This window comes from Benincasa hispida, chromosome 8 (genome assembly GCF_009727055.1).
Source record: "Benincasa hispida cultivar B227 chromosome 8, ASM972705v1, whole genome shotgun sequence".
NCBI classification, from domain to species: Eukaryota; Viridiplantae; Streptophyta; class Magnoliopsida; order Cucurbitales; family Cucurbitaceae; genus Benincasa; species Benincasa hispida.
This window is the reverse complement of record NC_052356.1, coordinates 17,647,368-17,665,016: the sequence shown is the minus strand read 5'-3', so window position 1 is coordinate 17,665,016 and position 17,649 is coordinate 17,647,368. Positions and strand designations below refer to the sequence as shown.

The 17,649-nt window shown below is 36.2% G+C and overlaps 1 protein-coding gene across 2 annotated transcripts; it reads left to right on the top strand.

Moving 5' to 3' along the window:
• The first annotated feature begins 901 nt into the window (after window positions 1–901).
• Window positions 902–5,449, top strand: LOC120083675. Of its 2 annotated transcripts, XM_039039514.1 has the most exons (5): window positions 902–1,097; window positions 1,202–1,309; window positions 1,448–1,687; window positions 2,946–3,161; window positions 4,966–5,449. In XM_039039514.1, exons 2-4 carry the CDS (start codon window positions 1,276–1,278, stop codon window positions 3,158–3,160), a joined length of 489 nt encoding a protein of 162 aa, XP_038895442.1. In that variant the 5' UTR covers window positions 902–1,097; window positions 1,202–1,275; the 3' UTR covers window position 3,161; window positions 4,966–5,449. The 2 variants fall into 2 exon arrangements, with proteins under 2 accessions (XP_038895442.1, XP_038895441.1); XM_039039513.1 differs by lacking the exon at window positions 4,966–5,449 and having other exon boundaries at window positions 903–1,097; window positions 2,946–3,378.
• The last annotated feature ends 12,200 nt before the right edge of the window (window positions 5,450–17,649 follow it).

The window sequence follows — 17,649 nt, the reverse complement described above, 5'->3', positions numbered from 1 at the left end:
GTTGACACTGGTCATCCAAGAAGATCAACAAGCCCAAAGGCCGATCAACCAAGAACCAAGAAGATCAACAAGCCCAAAGGCCGATCATTCAAGAAGATCAACCAACTTAAAGATTATAATTTATTTTGAAAGCATTGAAATAATATGTATTAGAGATTGTATTCACTTTCTACAAAATTAATACAAATACAAAGTTCAAGTTCCACAAAATAATTTTCGCTTGAAATCTTGTGTGAACAATTATGATAAAAAAAACTAATTATTTAAATGTATGGTTAAAATTATGATAAAAAACTAATTGTTTAAATGCATGGTTACAATTCATTCTTCTTCTTTGAAATTTTATTTCATTTTAGTCCATGCTTTCTTTCAAAGAATCTCAAATTTAGTACTTTCAATTTCAATAAATCTTAAGTTAGTTTTTATCAAAATTGGTTAAATAATAATAACGATAATTTTCAGATGAGAAAAGACAATGTAAGAATACAATTTTCAAATTTTATAATGAAAATGTTATTACATACTAAATTTGTTTCGGAAGAAATGAAAAACAAACTAACTAGAGATTTATTAAAAGTAAAAGATTAAAATAATTAAAAGTAACTATAAAATATATATATATAAAAGTTCAAGTAGTCAAATATAAAGTTTCGAAATTAATTATAAAAATATTATAGTTTTTAATTTGGGTTATTATCAAAACCAATTATTTATAAATATAGAAAAATATCATTTATATCTATCATTAATTTAGGGAAGTTTCAATCTATCGATATCTATTAACATTTTATAATAGTTAAAAATATTTTTCATTTTTAACATTTAAAACAATTATGGGATTGGGATGAGGTTTAGAAGTGAAGCTTAGTGGTCTTAAACCTCTTCTGTCCCCTAAAATTTGTCTTATATTTATTTTACAGTTTCCCAATTTTCTTCCCGTGCGAAGAGAGAGCAATGGAGAAGGGAATCTAATGGCACATCAGTTTTCCCCCGTCTCCTCCGTCTACTGCAAGAACAGTACCGGAAGAGGGAGAATCAAATTCTTCAATTTCTGTTGAGATTAGGTTTTGCAATTTCGCTGTTGTTGATTTTGAACGGTAAGCTCACAATCGCGCTGATTTTTCCTTTTATTTTGATCATTTTGCTTCTTCATCGATCGTTGTCGGATATAATGGTGATATTTTACTGTGACCTTGCTTAGGATGTTAGACTGATATTGAATGAGGTATTGCTGAGCACAAATCAATCTGTGTAGTTTGCGTTAAGAAAATCTCAATGATTCGAAAACGGTTCCAAGAGGCTAAAACAGGTAATCCCTGAATTTCTTGTACCTCATTTCTTCCATTTTTGGCTTTGGTTTATGAACTTGCCTACTTACTGTTTGATAAAATGATTGAAAGCGATATATGTGTATAATATATACAGTTTTCTTGGAATTGGATATCAGGTATGCAACTGGTGAAATCGTTGAGAGCCGAGAGGTTCTTGAAGAAAGTTGGATTGGGTAGAGAGGATCGTTACTTCTGGAAGCAAATTGGCAAGGCTCTGTTGTGTACGTATACTCTGATCGGCGTTGCATGGCTTTACAACGAAACATCACCATTTGGTTGGTGGACGCTGAAGCCACGGTCTAAGGCAGAGAAAGATTTGGCTCACCTCTATGAGCGGCGGGAATTTCCATATCCAGGTTGTTTAATCATCGCAGTGCCCCAAAAAATTTAAGTTCATTATCATGTGAAATTAAGAAGTTTCCTAACTTTCATTGCTAGATGAAAGAATAGGGACGAACTTACTTGAACTGGATCTGTTCCATACGTTGTACAACCGTGTCCTTGACTTCTAAAGATGAAAGAATTAGGAAAAATCTTAAAAACCAAGTTGAGCTTTGAGGGTTGTTTCATGTTTGTAACTATGATAGAGGATACTTCAAAACTTGTATTTTAAGCCATTATTTCCATAGTTGTATGAAATTGTTGCAATTAAACTCTGGTCTGTTGATGGATGGGTATTGGTACTGTTTAAAAACTCCCATAGTTTGAGTGAGTTTAGGCTTAACTTTAAACAGTCTTTGACGACAGCTCCAAAGTATGGAGTAATGACAAAAATGTTTAATTGCAATGGGTTCATTAGGTGATTACTTAAATTAAACATTTGAGGGTGTGATTGTTATACTAGTTAAGGTCATTGGTTAAACTAAGAGTTGGAATACCTTGAATAAGTTATTTTGCGTTCCAAATAACCACACATGGAAACCTAATTTATATAGAGTTATTTTTGTTAGATGATATAAGATTAAATTTTCCTTCATCCACTAGATTAAGCTTTTGGTCAATTGGTGATTTAAGATGATATCAAAGTAGGATGGTTGAGGAGGTCCTGTGTTCAAACCCTGCAATGTTATTTCTCCTAAATTATAATTGATTTCCACTTGTTGGACATTCTCAATATTTCAAACTTACAAGTGAGGGGGATTGTTAGATGATATAAGATTAACTTTACCTTTACCCACTAGCTTAAGCTTTTGGGTCAATTGAGCGGTGCACTGTCTAGCTCAGGAGGCGGTGTCTTTCAGTAATTTTGATACTTGTTTTGTTAATCCCTCTTCTTCCTTCTCTGAAGAGGTGGGTGTGGTTTCTTTTGGACTGTCGTTATGGTTCTCCTCCGCCATTGGTGAGGAGGCGAGTGTGTTGAACTTTGTTTAGCTCCTTTATATTACTTTTTTTAAAAAAAAGCTTTTGGATCAATTGGTGATTTAAAATTATTTTATTTTCGTTTTGGGCTTTATTTTTGGGCATATTTTGTTTAGGATTTAAGAGTGACATGTATAAACTCTCTAACCCTCACCTGCATATATCTCAATATTCTATACTTTTTTGATTCGCTGCTTGTCTTTTGTTTTTGTCATAAACATTGAGTTTGATCTTTGTGATATGTTATCAACATAGGTGATGAAGAAGCTATGGAGGAGTTCATTGCCAAGGGTGGAATGATCGGAACTGCCATCGGTCCGAAGGGGATGCTTGATTTTGATAAAGATTCTTACAACTATCAGAAAGAACTACAGAACAAGAAGCTTGAGCAAGAGGCCCAGAAGCTATGGTTCAGGATGAGGAATGAGGTTATTTCAGAGCTTCAGGAGAAGGGCTACGATGTCGAGTGAGGTAACTCTTGAATGCAAGCATGGAAAATTATGATTGCCTGATTTGTGTATGTGTTCTTGTTAAGAAAGTTCTGAAATAGCCATCTGCTTTAATCTTTCATGTTTGATGCATTTATTTTTTCGTGTATAAATTACTTTGTATGTGCAAGGATTAGTAGTAGCGTTGAAACTTTGTGATTTTCCTCATATCAGTCTCTGTGCATTTTACTTTTGTTCCATCAATTTTTTCAAATGTTCGGTTTTAATCAATTTTGGTAGCATGAAACTTTAAAAATGTAACATTAAATTGATTTTAATCCTTTCAAAATCACGTCAAAATGTACCTTAAGATTTTAGTTGAAATATATGTGCTTTTCTGCTTATAACGTAGTCCTATTTTGAGATCTCTTACAATTAAAGCTATGCTTGATAATGATTTCGTTGTAAACAGGTCTAAAGTCTAAATCTTTGAGATAAACTTTTTCAAGTTTGATTGATTTCTTTTCTTCATAATATTTTGGCAAGTGGATGAAGCTGATATAATTCATTATGTTATTAAGGTGATTCAACTATCTGCTAATTCATATAACTCAATTGCAGACTTTAGGGTAAGATTTTTCAATATAAGCAACTCAATGGATATAGGTTTTCACCATGGTTGTTATAAAAGAAATAAAATGTCCAAATTGTTCCAAATAAAGGACAGCATTTAGAGGGGGAAAAACGAATGGTCGGAAATAGTCCTAAAGCGTTTCCATTTCACAACTAGCCTACTTTTGAGAAACTCGGTCAAATAGATTTTTTCCGTGCTTCCCGATCTAGATTAGGATAGAGATTGAGTTAAAAACGTGAAAATTTGAATCCAGTCACATGTTCAGATTCATTAATAAAATGTTGATCTTACATTTGTGCCCCCAATTATTATATTATTATTTTTAATTATTAAATTAGTGTTTTAGAAACTCACATTTTGGCTTGCTCAACAAGTTTAGGGTCTTATAATATCCTCACTCTCACATTTTTGGTCTTCCTTTTCTTTTCAACACAACTCTTTACACAAAATCACAAAAACAAGATATATATCTATATATATATATATATCTATATATGCATGTTGTTGGTCCCAAAAAAAATCACTATCTTACTATTCTCTTCCTTAAAGATGTTTGGTTTCTAATATGCATGTTGTTGGTCCCAAAAAAATGTTTTGCGTGACCATATATGTAATCTCGGCCCATATTAGACCTTATTACCTCGAGATTGCCTAAATGATTTAAATCTCAGGTGAGATTTTGACATTTTTTCACCAAGATGCATACTTATCCTCGGGACTATTTTCTATAACTTTTTCAGTATATTTGTTTGCTTTTATTTTGGATGCCTCGTATATTTATTTGTTTTGGTGGCAAATGGGAGAAGACTGAGAAAGAATATTTAGGGGCCAGTTGGAATGTTTGATTGTTGATGTTGGGATAATATATAAGGATTTTTTAAGTCAAATATATAGAATAAGTGAGATAAATTTGGTCGAGTTTGAGCTAGTTATATGGTGTCTGTATAATATTAGGTTAAATGTTTCTACTTTTATGATTAGTAATCAACAAGACTTCCTTTTTTTTTTGTTACTCGAATGACTCTTATAGTGTCTAAATTACCAACTGTAGTGCAAAATGCAAGGAATATGGTATTGTCATTTCTAAGCCTCATGGTCCAGAATGTAACCCCGTTTCCCTTTCACTTTGATTTTATTCTTGAATACAACCTGAGTCTGATTGACCTGCGATCCCTATGTCCATTAAATGATAATGTGGTCCCACTCGAACTAGGTGACAATACTGATGGATTGTTGAATAAGGAGTCAGTCTTCGATGTAGATATGCCAATGGTTTCTAATGTTGATGTTAGTGTGGAGAATATGAATATATCTGAGGTAGAGGTCAATGTCGTTCAAGGTGACTCACTCAACGATCAACATTTGATGATCATAGAGATAGAGTCGATGATGAACGAAGAATAACATATTGATAAAGGATCGTTGGAACAGAATCACCCGACAATTAAAGGTGAACCTTGTACAGATTCAATGGCAAGTGGTGAACACCAATCGTAGAAAAAGGAAGCGTATCCCACAGGGATCGATCAACCCCATCGTCATCACATTTAAGTTCACCTCATCTGTAGAGAATGTCTAGGTTGGTAACCTGTTTTATGCGAAAAAAGATTTATGTAAGAAACTGTCTATCATTATTATGAAGAAAAATTTTGAATTTCGTTGTCAATAAATCTACAACGAAACTATATGTTGTAAAATGTGTATACAAATCATGCAAATGAAAAGTTGGGATAATTAAAATTAAAAACTCGTGTGTTTAAGATCACCAAATATGTTATTGTTCACACATTCTCACAAACATAGAGGAAACGTTATCATAAACAAGAAAGAAGTTGGGATATTATTGCATTGATAAGGTCGAAGTGTCAGGATGTTGGTTGTAGTTATAAGCCAAAGGATATTCAAGACATTCGACATGAGTACGGTGTGACAGGCTAAGGAAGATGCACTAACCTTAACTAGAGGATCTCCTAGAGAATAATTTCTTCTGTTAACCACGGTTTGGGGAGGCCTTGAGACTTGCTAACCTCGATACGCAGTATGAATTAGAGTTGGACCCTGAAGAACACTTCAAGTATGTGCATAAAGCCCTTGTGGTTTCTATAAGGGATTTTTTGAACTGCAACTAGCCGATGATTGTAGTTGATGCAACCTACATGAAAGGAAAGTAGAAAGGTATTATGCTTGTAGTTCTTTCGATTGATGCCAATAAGCAAATGTACTTGCTTGATTTCGGTTTGGGGATAAAGAAAATGATGAGTCATGAACGTGGTTCATGAGTAAGTTGCAAGCAACTTTCAGTGTGGTTAACAAATTGATATTTGCATTCGGTCGGTATTGCGTTTCAGAGTGTTACGTAATTTTAGAGCCTTATGTTGTGTCTTTCTAACTAATGGAAATGAATAATGAACTTTAAATGCAAATTTTTATCTATTAAGATCTAAATGCAAGCTTAAATAGAGTCCTGGTGAATCTAGGGTCGAACACAATGATTGTTAATTGAGATGCGTTGAAATTAATGTTTGATCTTAACGCGATGAGTTTTTTAAATGTGTTGGAAATGTCTCGTGCAACTAATTAGATGACAAAATTACAAGTGTGACGGGAGGATGATGGTGATAGGTGTGAGTGATAGTGAGTGATGATGCATCGAATGTTGCTAGTGAAAATGATGATGTTGATTACAATCACAATGAAACAACGTGGAATAGGAAGGAAATATCAATTGATAAAACAGGGTTGAGAAAACTTACTGGGATTTTCTTAAGCAATGCATGAGTCTATGTCCATGTATTAACTCATAAATGAAGCACTCATCTCTTGTTGTTTTTATGTCACATTTGTCTTATCTCTAGGATGCATGCGATGATTAATTTCACACAAGATGTTGACTTTATCTCTAAAGCTACTTCTCTCCTTGTTAATGAGATCCACAATTACTCACTCTTTCAAGCAGTTGATTATTTCTACTTAAATCAATTTGTTAGATGGATCTAAGTAATGTAATAAATACACATTAACAAGATCTTTTAACCCATGCACAACTTGTGAAAATGCTAGTTGAAATCTTCTCAACCCATTAGGAAATTAGTTGCACATGATGAAAGAGAGAATAGACACGAATGGATGGAATGTGGAGAAAATCATAATTATATTAAGAAGAATGAGTTTTTCAATCCCAATTACTTAATACAAATGTAAATGAACAGAAAAATATGATAAAGAATAAAGAATGAAAGTGTCAAGTTGTTGGTCACAATCTCTTGTTTCCTGTGGCTTGAATGGTTACTGCTTCAATGGTGGTTGTAATGGTGGCGGTGGAGCTCTCTTTCCTTTTGGAGAGAAGACTAAGTTCTAAATCAGAATTCTTCAAGGAAAAGCTCGAAGGAGTGGTGGCAATGGGATTGAGGTGGAGTTTGAGTAGAACTTCAATCTATCTCTCGATGGAAAGTTTGTTGTCCTTAGTCATTTTTCTGATAGGCTATTTATAGGCATCAAGAAGGAAAGCTTCCTTGCCTTTTTCTAATGATTTGCTGACACCTTTGAATTTAATTCCATGCTCTGCTGCGACGATTACTCTTGTCACAAGTTCATTGGCTCTGCCATATCTCAAATCAGCTACCAACTCGTATTTTGATTTGACATCTACCGTCCACACGTTTTATCGTTTTCTTTCATGTTGTCTGCTCAACGCGTGGTCCTTTGCGTGCAAGATTGCCATCAATTTGATCACTTTCTATACGTCAATGGGTGCAACTTTTGTTTCCTTAGTCGATTTTTTACTTCATTTCATTCAAATCCAGCATTCAAATATGTTATATTTTATAATTTCCAAGATTTATGAGTTTTAAAACGCATGAATGCAAGATGTGATTATTTGCATGAATTTCATATCAAGTTAATGCATTTTCATCTAATTTTTTCTAATTATTCTAAATAAAAAGATATAATAACTTGTATTTCTTCAAGTTATCATACCCCTAAATTTAGAACAATGTTTGTCCTCACGCATGTATTTAAAGTCTTAGCATATATCTAAACTTAAATTGACGTATTAACTTGATCTCTCAATATGCTTCGTAGTTTTAAGATTTATCATATTAGCAATTTGCCTCAAAGCTCTATTCTCTCTCCTACGAAAATATTTCCCTAATTTAAATGCAGCAAGTTAATTTCTCAAAACACCATTACTCATTTCCAGATGATCTTATCTCTCTTTTCAGCGATGACGTTTCAAAAATATAAAGGCTCTTTTTTACTACTTTTATTATATGTATGTTATGTTTTATTTCTAAAATCTATGCGTTGATTCAAGCAACCCATTTTCGTTTTGGGTTGCCCCCACAGGTGTCATGCGGACATCCAACAATTGTCTTAGTCGAATTTTTCTTTAAGCCTAGACATAGTTGTAATTTATTTGTTTTGATGCTTGTGTTGATCATGGTTACCCACCTTCGTTTTGGCTTGCCCACACGGATGTCATACAAGCATCCAACTACGAGTAGGTGCCAATCACAGCTAAACTTTTTTTTTTTTTAATGGAATGTGAGTAATAAGGAAAATTTCAAATTTTGAACGCTAGCTCAAACCTCTCACACCCCCAAATTTTGAAGGCAATAAGATCCTCAATGCTAAAATCGAGTTATGAGATATCCTTAGAAAAATTTTTCAAAAGAGATTTGAGCTAAAGCTTACACGCATTTTAACTTCAAGTAATGTTTCCAAAGGATAGATCCTAAAACTGAGTTTTAGATGCCTATCGTAACAAATCTAATTGTTGGTTAGCACAAATATTACCATTGAGGTCATAATGTAAACGCATCAAAATAAAGAGAAACACTAAGAAGGAAATAAATACATATAAGAAACAAATGCAAGGAAAAGTCATGAGAAAAAGGAATGAACTTGATAATTCATTCAAAGTAGTTAATTCATACAATGCGTTCAAGAATCTCAAAACTTTGAATGAAAAAGCAAAAACTAACAACACCCCCAAATTTAGTTTCCTCAAGGGTTGGTGCGCGACAACTTATCTAAGATGCCCAAGATTGGTTCTTGGACATCATCATGCAAGAATCTGTATAACTCATCAGGTCCAGATCGATAGGCTCATCAAGCATTGGTGTGCTACGTTGAGGTTCGTTGTGGATGTTCGATGGATGCCTACTTGTTTCACCAATGCCTGCCCAACGACCTGATTGTGAAGTATTGGGGTTGCGAAAGCTTGAGTCATCAATAATAAGGGTAGGCAGAAGAGGGGCTGGATGCACTGTCTCCTCAGAGATCAAAGTCTTTCCTTTCTCTTCTTCTATTGGAGGCAGAGGTGGAGTCTTATTGCAAATCAGGATGCGGGGGAGAAGGTATGTGTTCTTCCAAGAGAAAGAGAGGAGGAAGTGCATTGAGGTCAACCACCAGCCGTGGGGACTCTTCTCTTAATTTTTCATGAGAGGGAGAAAGTATCTCAACCCCGAAATCTTCTTGTTGCGGAGAATGAGTCTTTTGCCTAGGTTGCAACGAAGGAGATTTTTCTTCTTGTACTTCAATTCGAAGAGAAGAAGATTATATATATACAATCATCTGCCTGAGGAGGCAGTGAGATGATATCTCTGCTTTCCTATATTGGTGAAGAAGGTGCGCGGAGCCGATCTTCTTCTTTAACTACTTTTAACACAATGCTTGACGCTTGGATCTCAAAATCCCTCTTTATCAATCTCCTCCACTTTTTGGGCTGTGGAGGTTGTGGGGAGGAAATGGTCTCGGAGTGAAAAGGTCGTTTCTTTATCGCTTCAGGCTTAACAAACTTAGGTTGATATGGTGAGTCCTTTAACAATTGCCAGATGATGTTATTAGTGATAATTCCTTTGACAGGCACCCCCTATTCATCTTCGATCAAGCCTGCATTGGCACACAGCCCCACCACAGTGTAAAGGAAGAAAAGCTAACCTCTAGGCTTGAAGAACATAGCCCAAATTTGGGAAGCGATGATATGGCCAACTTCCATGGGGATGCATCGCATAATGCAGTAGATTACCATCATTCGGTCCCTTGATATAGAGTGGTCATGCGTTGGAATCAACTTCTTCTTGATGAAATATAACCATAAATTTTCCTTATTAGTCAGGCAACTTGGGGTTAGCGTCTTGATTCCCTTGGAGGAGGTTTTCTAATTTGACCCAGGTTTGGCCAACACCTTCAGTGCATCTTTCATTTCTTCTAGTGTTGGCTCATCGTTAATTCTATTTCCCTCTTCCTCAGGGTTACCAGGCAAGTTGAATAGGGCGTTCACCTCCTTGGCGCCGAAGGACAGCTTGGTGTCATTAATTTTGACGCGGTGATCTACTCGGTGGGGCATACATGCACCACGTTAAGTTTAATTACTTAGGGGCTTATACAGAAGTCTCACCATCCCAATGTGTCAATGATGTATGTGATGAAGGCGGGCAACAGGGTACTTTTGGGGAAGAACCCCATTTCCATCAATAGGTCACTAAATTGTTTTTTTTCAACCCTTGCTCGCCCCATTCGGTGCATCTTCTTCATCTATCTTTTCCTTTCCTTTTTCCTTTCTCCTCCTTTCTCCTTCTCTCAAGGCTAGCAGACATCATGCGTCCTTCTCTTTCCTCTTTCTTCTTCTTTTTCTTCGCAGGCTTCTTACTCACCACCTGCTTCTCTTTGTTCTTTTTTGTTGGTAGCCTCTTTCTTATCCTTCTCTAATTCTTTATTTTTTTTCTGCCTTTGTCTTCTTGACATTCTTCGCAATGCGTTGGGCCTTATCCTTTTTCTCTACATCACCTTCCTCGCGTAGTTCGAGGTCCAACTCTTTGGCATATTCATCTGCCTTGTCCTTTGTCACATATGGCCAAGTTCTGGCCACAGTGTCTGCTTCCTCAATTTCCTCATAGCAGACCTCTCTTTCGAAATTGGTTGTCACGATGAAGTTTTGGACATCTTTCTTTAATGTCTGGATGTCTACCTTCACCTTCTCTTTCTTTTCAGTCAATTCGGCCACTATCTGCCCCACAAAGGATGTAGGGAGGACATCTCTTCTCTTGTTTCAGGGTTGTGCCTCATCTTCTCTACTTTGATGCTTTCATTAGAAGACTTAGCGTCTTTATTTCTCTTTATCTTTCTTTGTAGGGGCACAACCTCCTCTTCCTCTTCTAACTCCATAAGGTGAGCGTCAGATGTTGTCGCCTTGGCTCCTTTCTTTTCTTCTTCAAACGATCTTTTCTTTGTTGACTGTGCGGCCAGTTTCTCTTTTTCAGTAGCTTTCTTTTTCTCAGCCCAATTCTTCTCAAACACTGAAAACATCCTCATGACATGCCCATCCTTACAGCGAATAGGGCTCAACTTGCTAGATGGGAGCTCTTCAAGGCAACTCGCCGTATGGACAAACCCATGCAATGATACTTCTTCCTTCTTCTCAGAATTCTTCTTCTCAGTCACCTCTTTACTTGGCAGATTCATTACACCTTCATCATCCAAGTTCTCTAGCGGTTTCATGTTTGCAAGGATTTAACCAAAGACATCCCTTTCATCTCTTCTCATTGCCTTGCTGGTGCCCACCAAATCACTTGTAGATGATGGAAATGGACGTATTCCCAAATCAAGACTGTTGGGATGGACCTTCTCCTCGCGTGGTCCTGTGGATAGTCTAGTTTGCCCTACTTCCTCCTTAGGTGAAGACGAACATGATAGGGCTAGTTCTGGAGGGAAAACAATGGCTAGGGGTTCAAGATCATGAGGGGAAGGTAGACGTAAGGCAGGAGAATGAGCGATTTGGGGAGAAGGTTGGATGAGTGAGGTAGGGGAAGATAACCGAATGGTGGAAATTTCCAACGATCGGCGATTAGGGCGTGTAAATGTACAAATCCATCGGATGTTTTGTGGTTGGGTTGAAGGAAAACAGATTCTACTCGTCGAAATTGTCACTTGAAATCGACAGAGAAGAGATTGGGAGGGTGAAAAAGGATGGATTTGGGGTTGAGGTAGAAGAGGGCTTGGTTAGGGCAGAAAAGGGCTTAAGAATGTTACCTTGGATTTCCATCTGAGCTTGTGGTGAGAGAGTTGAAGAAAAACAGAGGGGATGGTGCCTAAAAGATCGTCGGAAAGTCGTTGGAGATTAAGACGATGTGAGAGCTCAGAAATTTTGAAAAAGGGAACATGAAAAAGGAAAAGAAAGAGAGGGATGATATTTTTAAAGATATTAGTGAGTGCGTGGTTTTAGGCACACGATGTCAGCGTAACGATAACTCATTAAATGAAGGCAAACGTGACCCCTTGTCAGGTGGCGCATGCCTTGACATCCTTTCAAATTCTACTAACGGTTCAAAAATCCTTGGAACCCTCTCCTGCGTTGAGCAATGTGGATGCGCTGAATGATAACTCAATGCACCAATGCCCAACGCAACACTCGATTTTGTTTTCCCCATAAATCAAAGTTTAAATTTACCAACACAATTTATGACTACCAATTCACAAAGCAGCCAATTCCAAAAAAAAAAAAAAAAAAAAAAAAAAAGATCAAGCAGTAAAGCAAAGAAATACAATAAAGTAGAGACAAAAGATGCGATTATTTTCAATGCAGAGACCATGAGTTCCTTTTCATTCTGAGTCTGCAAGGTCTATGGAAGCTTTGTTTCGATCTACTTTTCCTCCATAGTAGAGCTTAATTCTTTGAACGTTTACTTTAAATACATTGGCTCCATCCTCATTTGTCAATTCCACAACACCATGAAGAAAAATTTCTTTAATGATGAAACGTCTGGGCCATCTGGACTTAAGTTTTCCTAGAAATAAGTGCAAACATGAGTTGAATAGGAGAACTTTCTAACCTATAATTAATGATTTCTTATAGATGTGTTGGTCGTGCTAACACTTTGTTCGCTCCTTGTAAATTTTGGCATTCTCGTAGCCATTCAGTTTCCATTCTTCTAGTTCATTAAGTGTAATTTAAGTGATTCTCCTGCAGTTTCCAGATCAAAATTCAACTTCTTCAAGATCTAATGTGCTTTGTATTCAAGTTCAAGTGGTAAGTTGCAGGTTTTCCTAAACATAAGAGCATGGGGGTGTTGGGTTTTATGTCCTAAAACTCGTAGTTTGTGAAGTTAAACATATTCTATTATCAATAAAGATGTTATTCAAGATTTCTTCAATAGAGGTATTGAATCTATAAATTGCATACGTAAAAGTCTAAATGCAATAAACTAAAATCTGTGGCTATTATATGAATACTTGAACTTTATGTAGAGACATAGAGATGCATCAAGTTCGAGTAAATAACCAAAACGGTCTATAGTACATGACTAAGGTTAGATACCTTATTCTGGTAATACTGTTGGATGCGGCCTACTCTATAGTTGTTTCAAGTTATTGTAAAGATACTACAAACGAAGTGATCCAGATTCATTCATGTACTGACATAAGGAGTGGAGGTGTCCTATGCAATGAGTTTGCATAAGATCGGACCAAGAAATAAGTCACTTTTACTTCATAATGCTGTTTATTGTATAAGACTGACTATTTCACTTAGATGACCTAGTTAACTCGATCTTAATAAGCTAACTATGAACTCCTATTTATTCGGGATTATCCTTAGATTTGCATAGGTGAGGGTTGGCTCAATAGCGCCGACTCAATAAACCTCCCATTTCAGGTATAAGACCGGGTAGATAGCTAGGGACATAGGGTACAAGACGGAATTCACGCCTACCCGATTTAGGGATAGGAGAAAAGTTGTTCTCTTAACTACTGGATCTAGGTCTTGAACATGGGGCCCCACCATCTCACTGGGCTGAGAGGAATCTGGTTTAGTGACTGGATCACAAACCAATTGTTCATTAGAGGATCAGTAAGAACTTAAGGAACAAAACGTAATATCGGGGGTAAAACAACATATTGACCCAGCCGTTATTACGAACAACCTGTGAAGGTCGACTTACTAATTATGGTTAAATCATGTGAAGCCCATTAGTGACTCATCTACAGTGAGGGGAGTGCAACTATGGGCTTTATTGGAGTGACCCATTAGTTAACGAACGAGGATTAATTCGATGTAAAGAGTTTAACCAATTAATCTCGGATCATTGGAGCCCATGATCTGTAGGTCCACGAGGTCCTCCTACTAGCTCGTAAATGGATTAGCCTTATAGTAGTGTGATAAGTTTGAAAAATTCAAAATAGAATTAAGGGAATTAGTAATTATATGAGATATAACTACGCGTTTAATTTTGGAATTAAATGGAATTGGAGAATTAATTAATATATAAATATGATTTAAATATTAAATTCATAAAGGTAGAATTTGTGTAAAATTAATTTAATATTTGATATTAAATTAATTAGAATTAATTAAATTATTTAATTAATTATTTATTATTAATTTTATTAGAAAAATAATTTATGAAATTAATTTTTTAAAATTAATAATAATTTCAATTTTGAAATCAAAATTGATTTTGGAAATCAATTTGAAAATTGGAAAAGTTTGGAAAAACACAAAGTGGAAAATTGGATTTTTCCATTGACGCCTTCAAATAACTCACTCATTTGTCCACTTGAATCTTGATTCAATCTTTAAGCATAAGCTGCACCTCATGCAACTTTCTTCTTTGCATGAATGTCCTGCAATAAATAGAGAAGATGGAAGTGGAGATCGGGCATGCAATAGCTGATGAACTTGCTGAAGTTTTGTTTAAAACTTGTAAGGTTGAAGAAGTGTTCTTCAAGTTGCATCAGTGAGCTTCTTCTCCAAATTTCCTTCATTTAAGCTTATTTTCAACTCAACCTAAGGCTCCAAGAGAATAGTAGGGAAGACCTTGAGGTGGTTCACAAGAAGAATTAGAGAAAATTTGCAGTTGAATTCGAGTTTCAAGAGGTTCTACAAAGGTATGACTTGAAACCCTCTTATTATTGTATGAGCATGCTTGATTTACAACCAAATTAATGAACTAGAATGCTTATTGATCCTTGTTGATTTTGCTGCATGCTGATATACTCCTTCAGGGGGGGCATTTCGATAGGCATCTTGTATGTCGTGCGACAAACCCATAGTGCTTCATCAAGCTTTTGCGCCCAATGTTTCCTTGAGGCGTTGACTACCTTCTCTAAGATTGATTTGATCTCGAAATTGGACACTTAAGTTTGCTCATTGGTTTGAGGATGATAAGTGGTTACTACCCCTTGTTGCACATTGATATGATTAATAAAGTGAGAATCTTCATCATTGATTAGTGCACGCGGTGTGCCAAACTGAGTGAATATGCACTTGGGGAGAAATTTTCAAACAGTCACCGCATCATTATTGGCACATGAGATGGCCTCACCCATTTGGAAATGTAATCTACTGCTAGGAGAATATATTGATGCCCACGAAATGGGGAAAATGACCCCATAAAATCAATACCCCATATATCGAATAATTCGACTTTCAAGATCATTGTTAAAGTCATTTTGTTGCATCCTGATATATTCCCTATTCTTTGACAGCGATCGCATTTCACCGCATATTCTCGAGCATCTTTGAACAAAGTGGACCAGTAATACTCACTCCAAAGGAATTTGGCAGCAGTTCCCTGGCCTCCAAAATGGCCTTCATATGGAGAATCATGAGATTGCGATAGAATGTGAAAGTATGCAGTCTCTGGTACACATTGTCTAAAAATGTGATTTGATCCTCGCTTATATAAGTCAGGCTTATCCCAGTAATAAAATTTACAATCATGTATTAGCTTCTTCTTCTGTTGAGCGTTGAATTCTTCTGGGAACTGCTTGCATACCAAGTAATTTACTATATTTTGCAAACTAGGGTGCAAAGTCATCAATTTTCAACAATGTTTCCTGGAAATTGAGCATTAATTTCAAGTTCTCTTCTTTTGGTCGCATCATTCTCAAGTCTAGATAAACGGTCAACTACATTGTTTTCAATGGCTTTATGATTAACCACTTCGATATCAAATTCTTGTATTAACAAGACCTATTGAATAAGTCTTAGCTTCACATCCTTTTTTGTCATCAAGTACTTGATAGTCGAGTGGTTCATATGAATAACAACTCTGAACCCTAATAAGTAAGAGCGAAATTTCTCCACTGCAAAAACTACGGCTAGTAACTTTTTTTCTGTCGATGTGTATTTTTCCTGAGCATCATTTAGAGTTTTATTAGCTTACGCTATCAGGTGAACCAATCTTTCTTGCATTGACCCAGCATTGCTCCCACTGCTACATCGCTGGCATCACACATCAGCTCAAAAGTTTGCGTCCAATTAGGTGTAATCAGAATGAGGGCAGTCGTCAATGCATTAGCTAAAGTATGGAAGGTTTGATGGCACTTCTCATCAAAATGATAAGTTTTGTTAATCTCAAGCAACGCGTTCAGAGGCTTAGCTATTTGGGAAAATCCCTTGATGAAACTCCTGTAAAATCTGGCATATCCTAGAAAACTTCTCAATGCCTTAACGTTCGTTGGAGGAGGAAGTTCAACAATCACATCGATCTTGGCAGGATCGACCTCCAACCCATCCTTTGAAACCTTGTGTCCTAAAACTATTCCTTCGATTAACATAAAGTGGCATTTTTCCCAATTCAGCACCAAATTTGTTTCCACTACAGCGTTGGAGAACAACCTCCAAATTCATCAAGCATTCATCATAAAAATTCCCAATACTGGAAAGTCATCCATGAAAATTTCAACCGAGTGCTCCAAGAATTTTGAAAAATGGCCTTTATACACCGTTGGAAGGTCAATGCGTTACACAAGCCAAAAGGCATGCGTCGAAACACGAAGGTTCCATAATATCCATCCAAAAAGCAGAAGAACTCCTTGCCAGCTAAGCGGTCCAACATTTAATCCATAAAAGGTAGGGGGAAGTGATCCTTTTTTGTAGATGCATGGAGCTTTCAGTAACCCAATAACTGTCCTTGTGGATATGAGCTTGTTGTTACTATTGGCAATTACTATCATCCCTCCTTCTTAGAGACACACTGCACAGGATTGACCCATTTGTTGTCAGAAATAAGGTAAATGACTCCTGCATCGAACCATTTTATTATTTCTTTTTGACTTCTTCCGTAGCAGGGTTTAGCATTCGTTGGCATTGTACAGATCCTATATGTTCTTCTTTAAGTCGTATTTTATGCATGCAGTACGTCAGACTTATACCTTGAATATCCTTGAGTCTCCATCTTATAGCCTTGCTATGCTTCTTCAAGATTTTCATAAGTGCTTCTTCATTTGATGTGCTCAGCTAGGATGAGATAATAATTGGCAACGTATTGTTCTCTCCTAGGTAGGCATATTTCGAATGTGTTGATAGTGCTTTTAGTTCTAGAATTAGTGGTTCTTCCAAAGATGACTTTGTCTTCTTGGTTTTCTCTACTGTCAAGATCAAGGGATTCAAATTTTCTTTTTAGGTCGCTTAACGCATAGACTGATCCAAATATTCTTCTTCTTCACTTTTTACTGATAGTTCCGATTCACTTCCATCCACCTCACTGGTCCATTCCACATCCTCTTTCAGATTGCATGATTTCAGCTCGTCAGGACACTTTAATGCGTTGAATACATTGAATTTTACTTGTTGGTCATTTACGTACATGGTGAGTTCACCTTTGTGAACATCAATAAAAATTTAAAAAAATAATAATAAATAAGAAAAAACCTCTCGGTGGATAGAGAAGAACTGCCAAGAATGATTGGGATATTTTTTTCGGTCTCATAGTCCAAGATAATAAAATGAATTTGTCTACTTGAACTAAAACATCTTCAGTCTTGCCCTTGGGATATGTAATTGAATGATCAATGAGTTGAAGAGTTTATAGGTTGAGCTTTTTCAATCCCCAATTTCTTGAAGATTGACAAAGACATCAAATTAATGTTTGCTTCAAGGTCACACAAACGC

Bases quoted from the DNA above. Each gene is read 5' to 3' on its own strand.
- LOC120083675 (XM_039039514.1), top strand. From the start codon at position 1,276: ATGATTCGAAAACGGTTCCAAGAGGCTAAAACAG. The intron at 1,310-1,447 runs GTAATCCCTGAA...ATTGGATATCAG, and splicing joins GTTCCAAGAGGCTAAAACAG to GTATGCAACTGGTGAAATCG. The intron at 1,688-2,945 runs GTTGTTTAATCA...TTATCAACATAG, and splicing joins GCGGGAATTTCCATATCCAG to GTGATGAAGAAGCTATGGAG.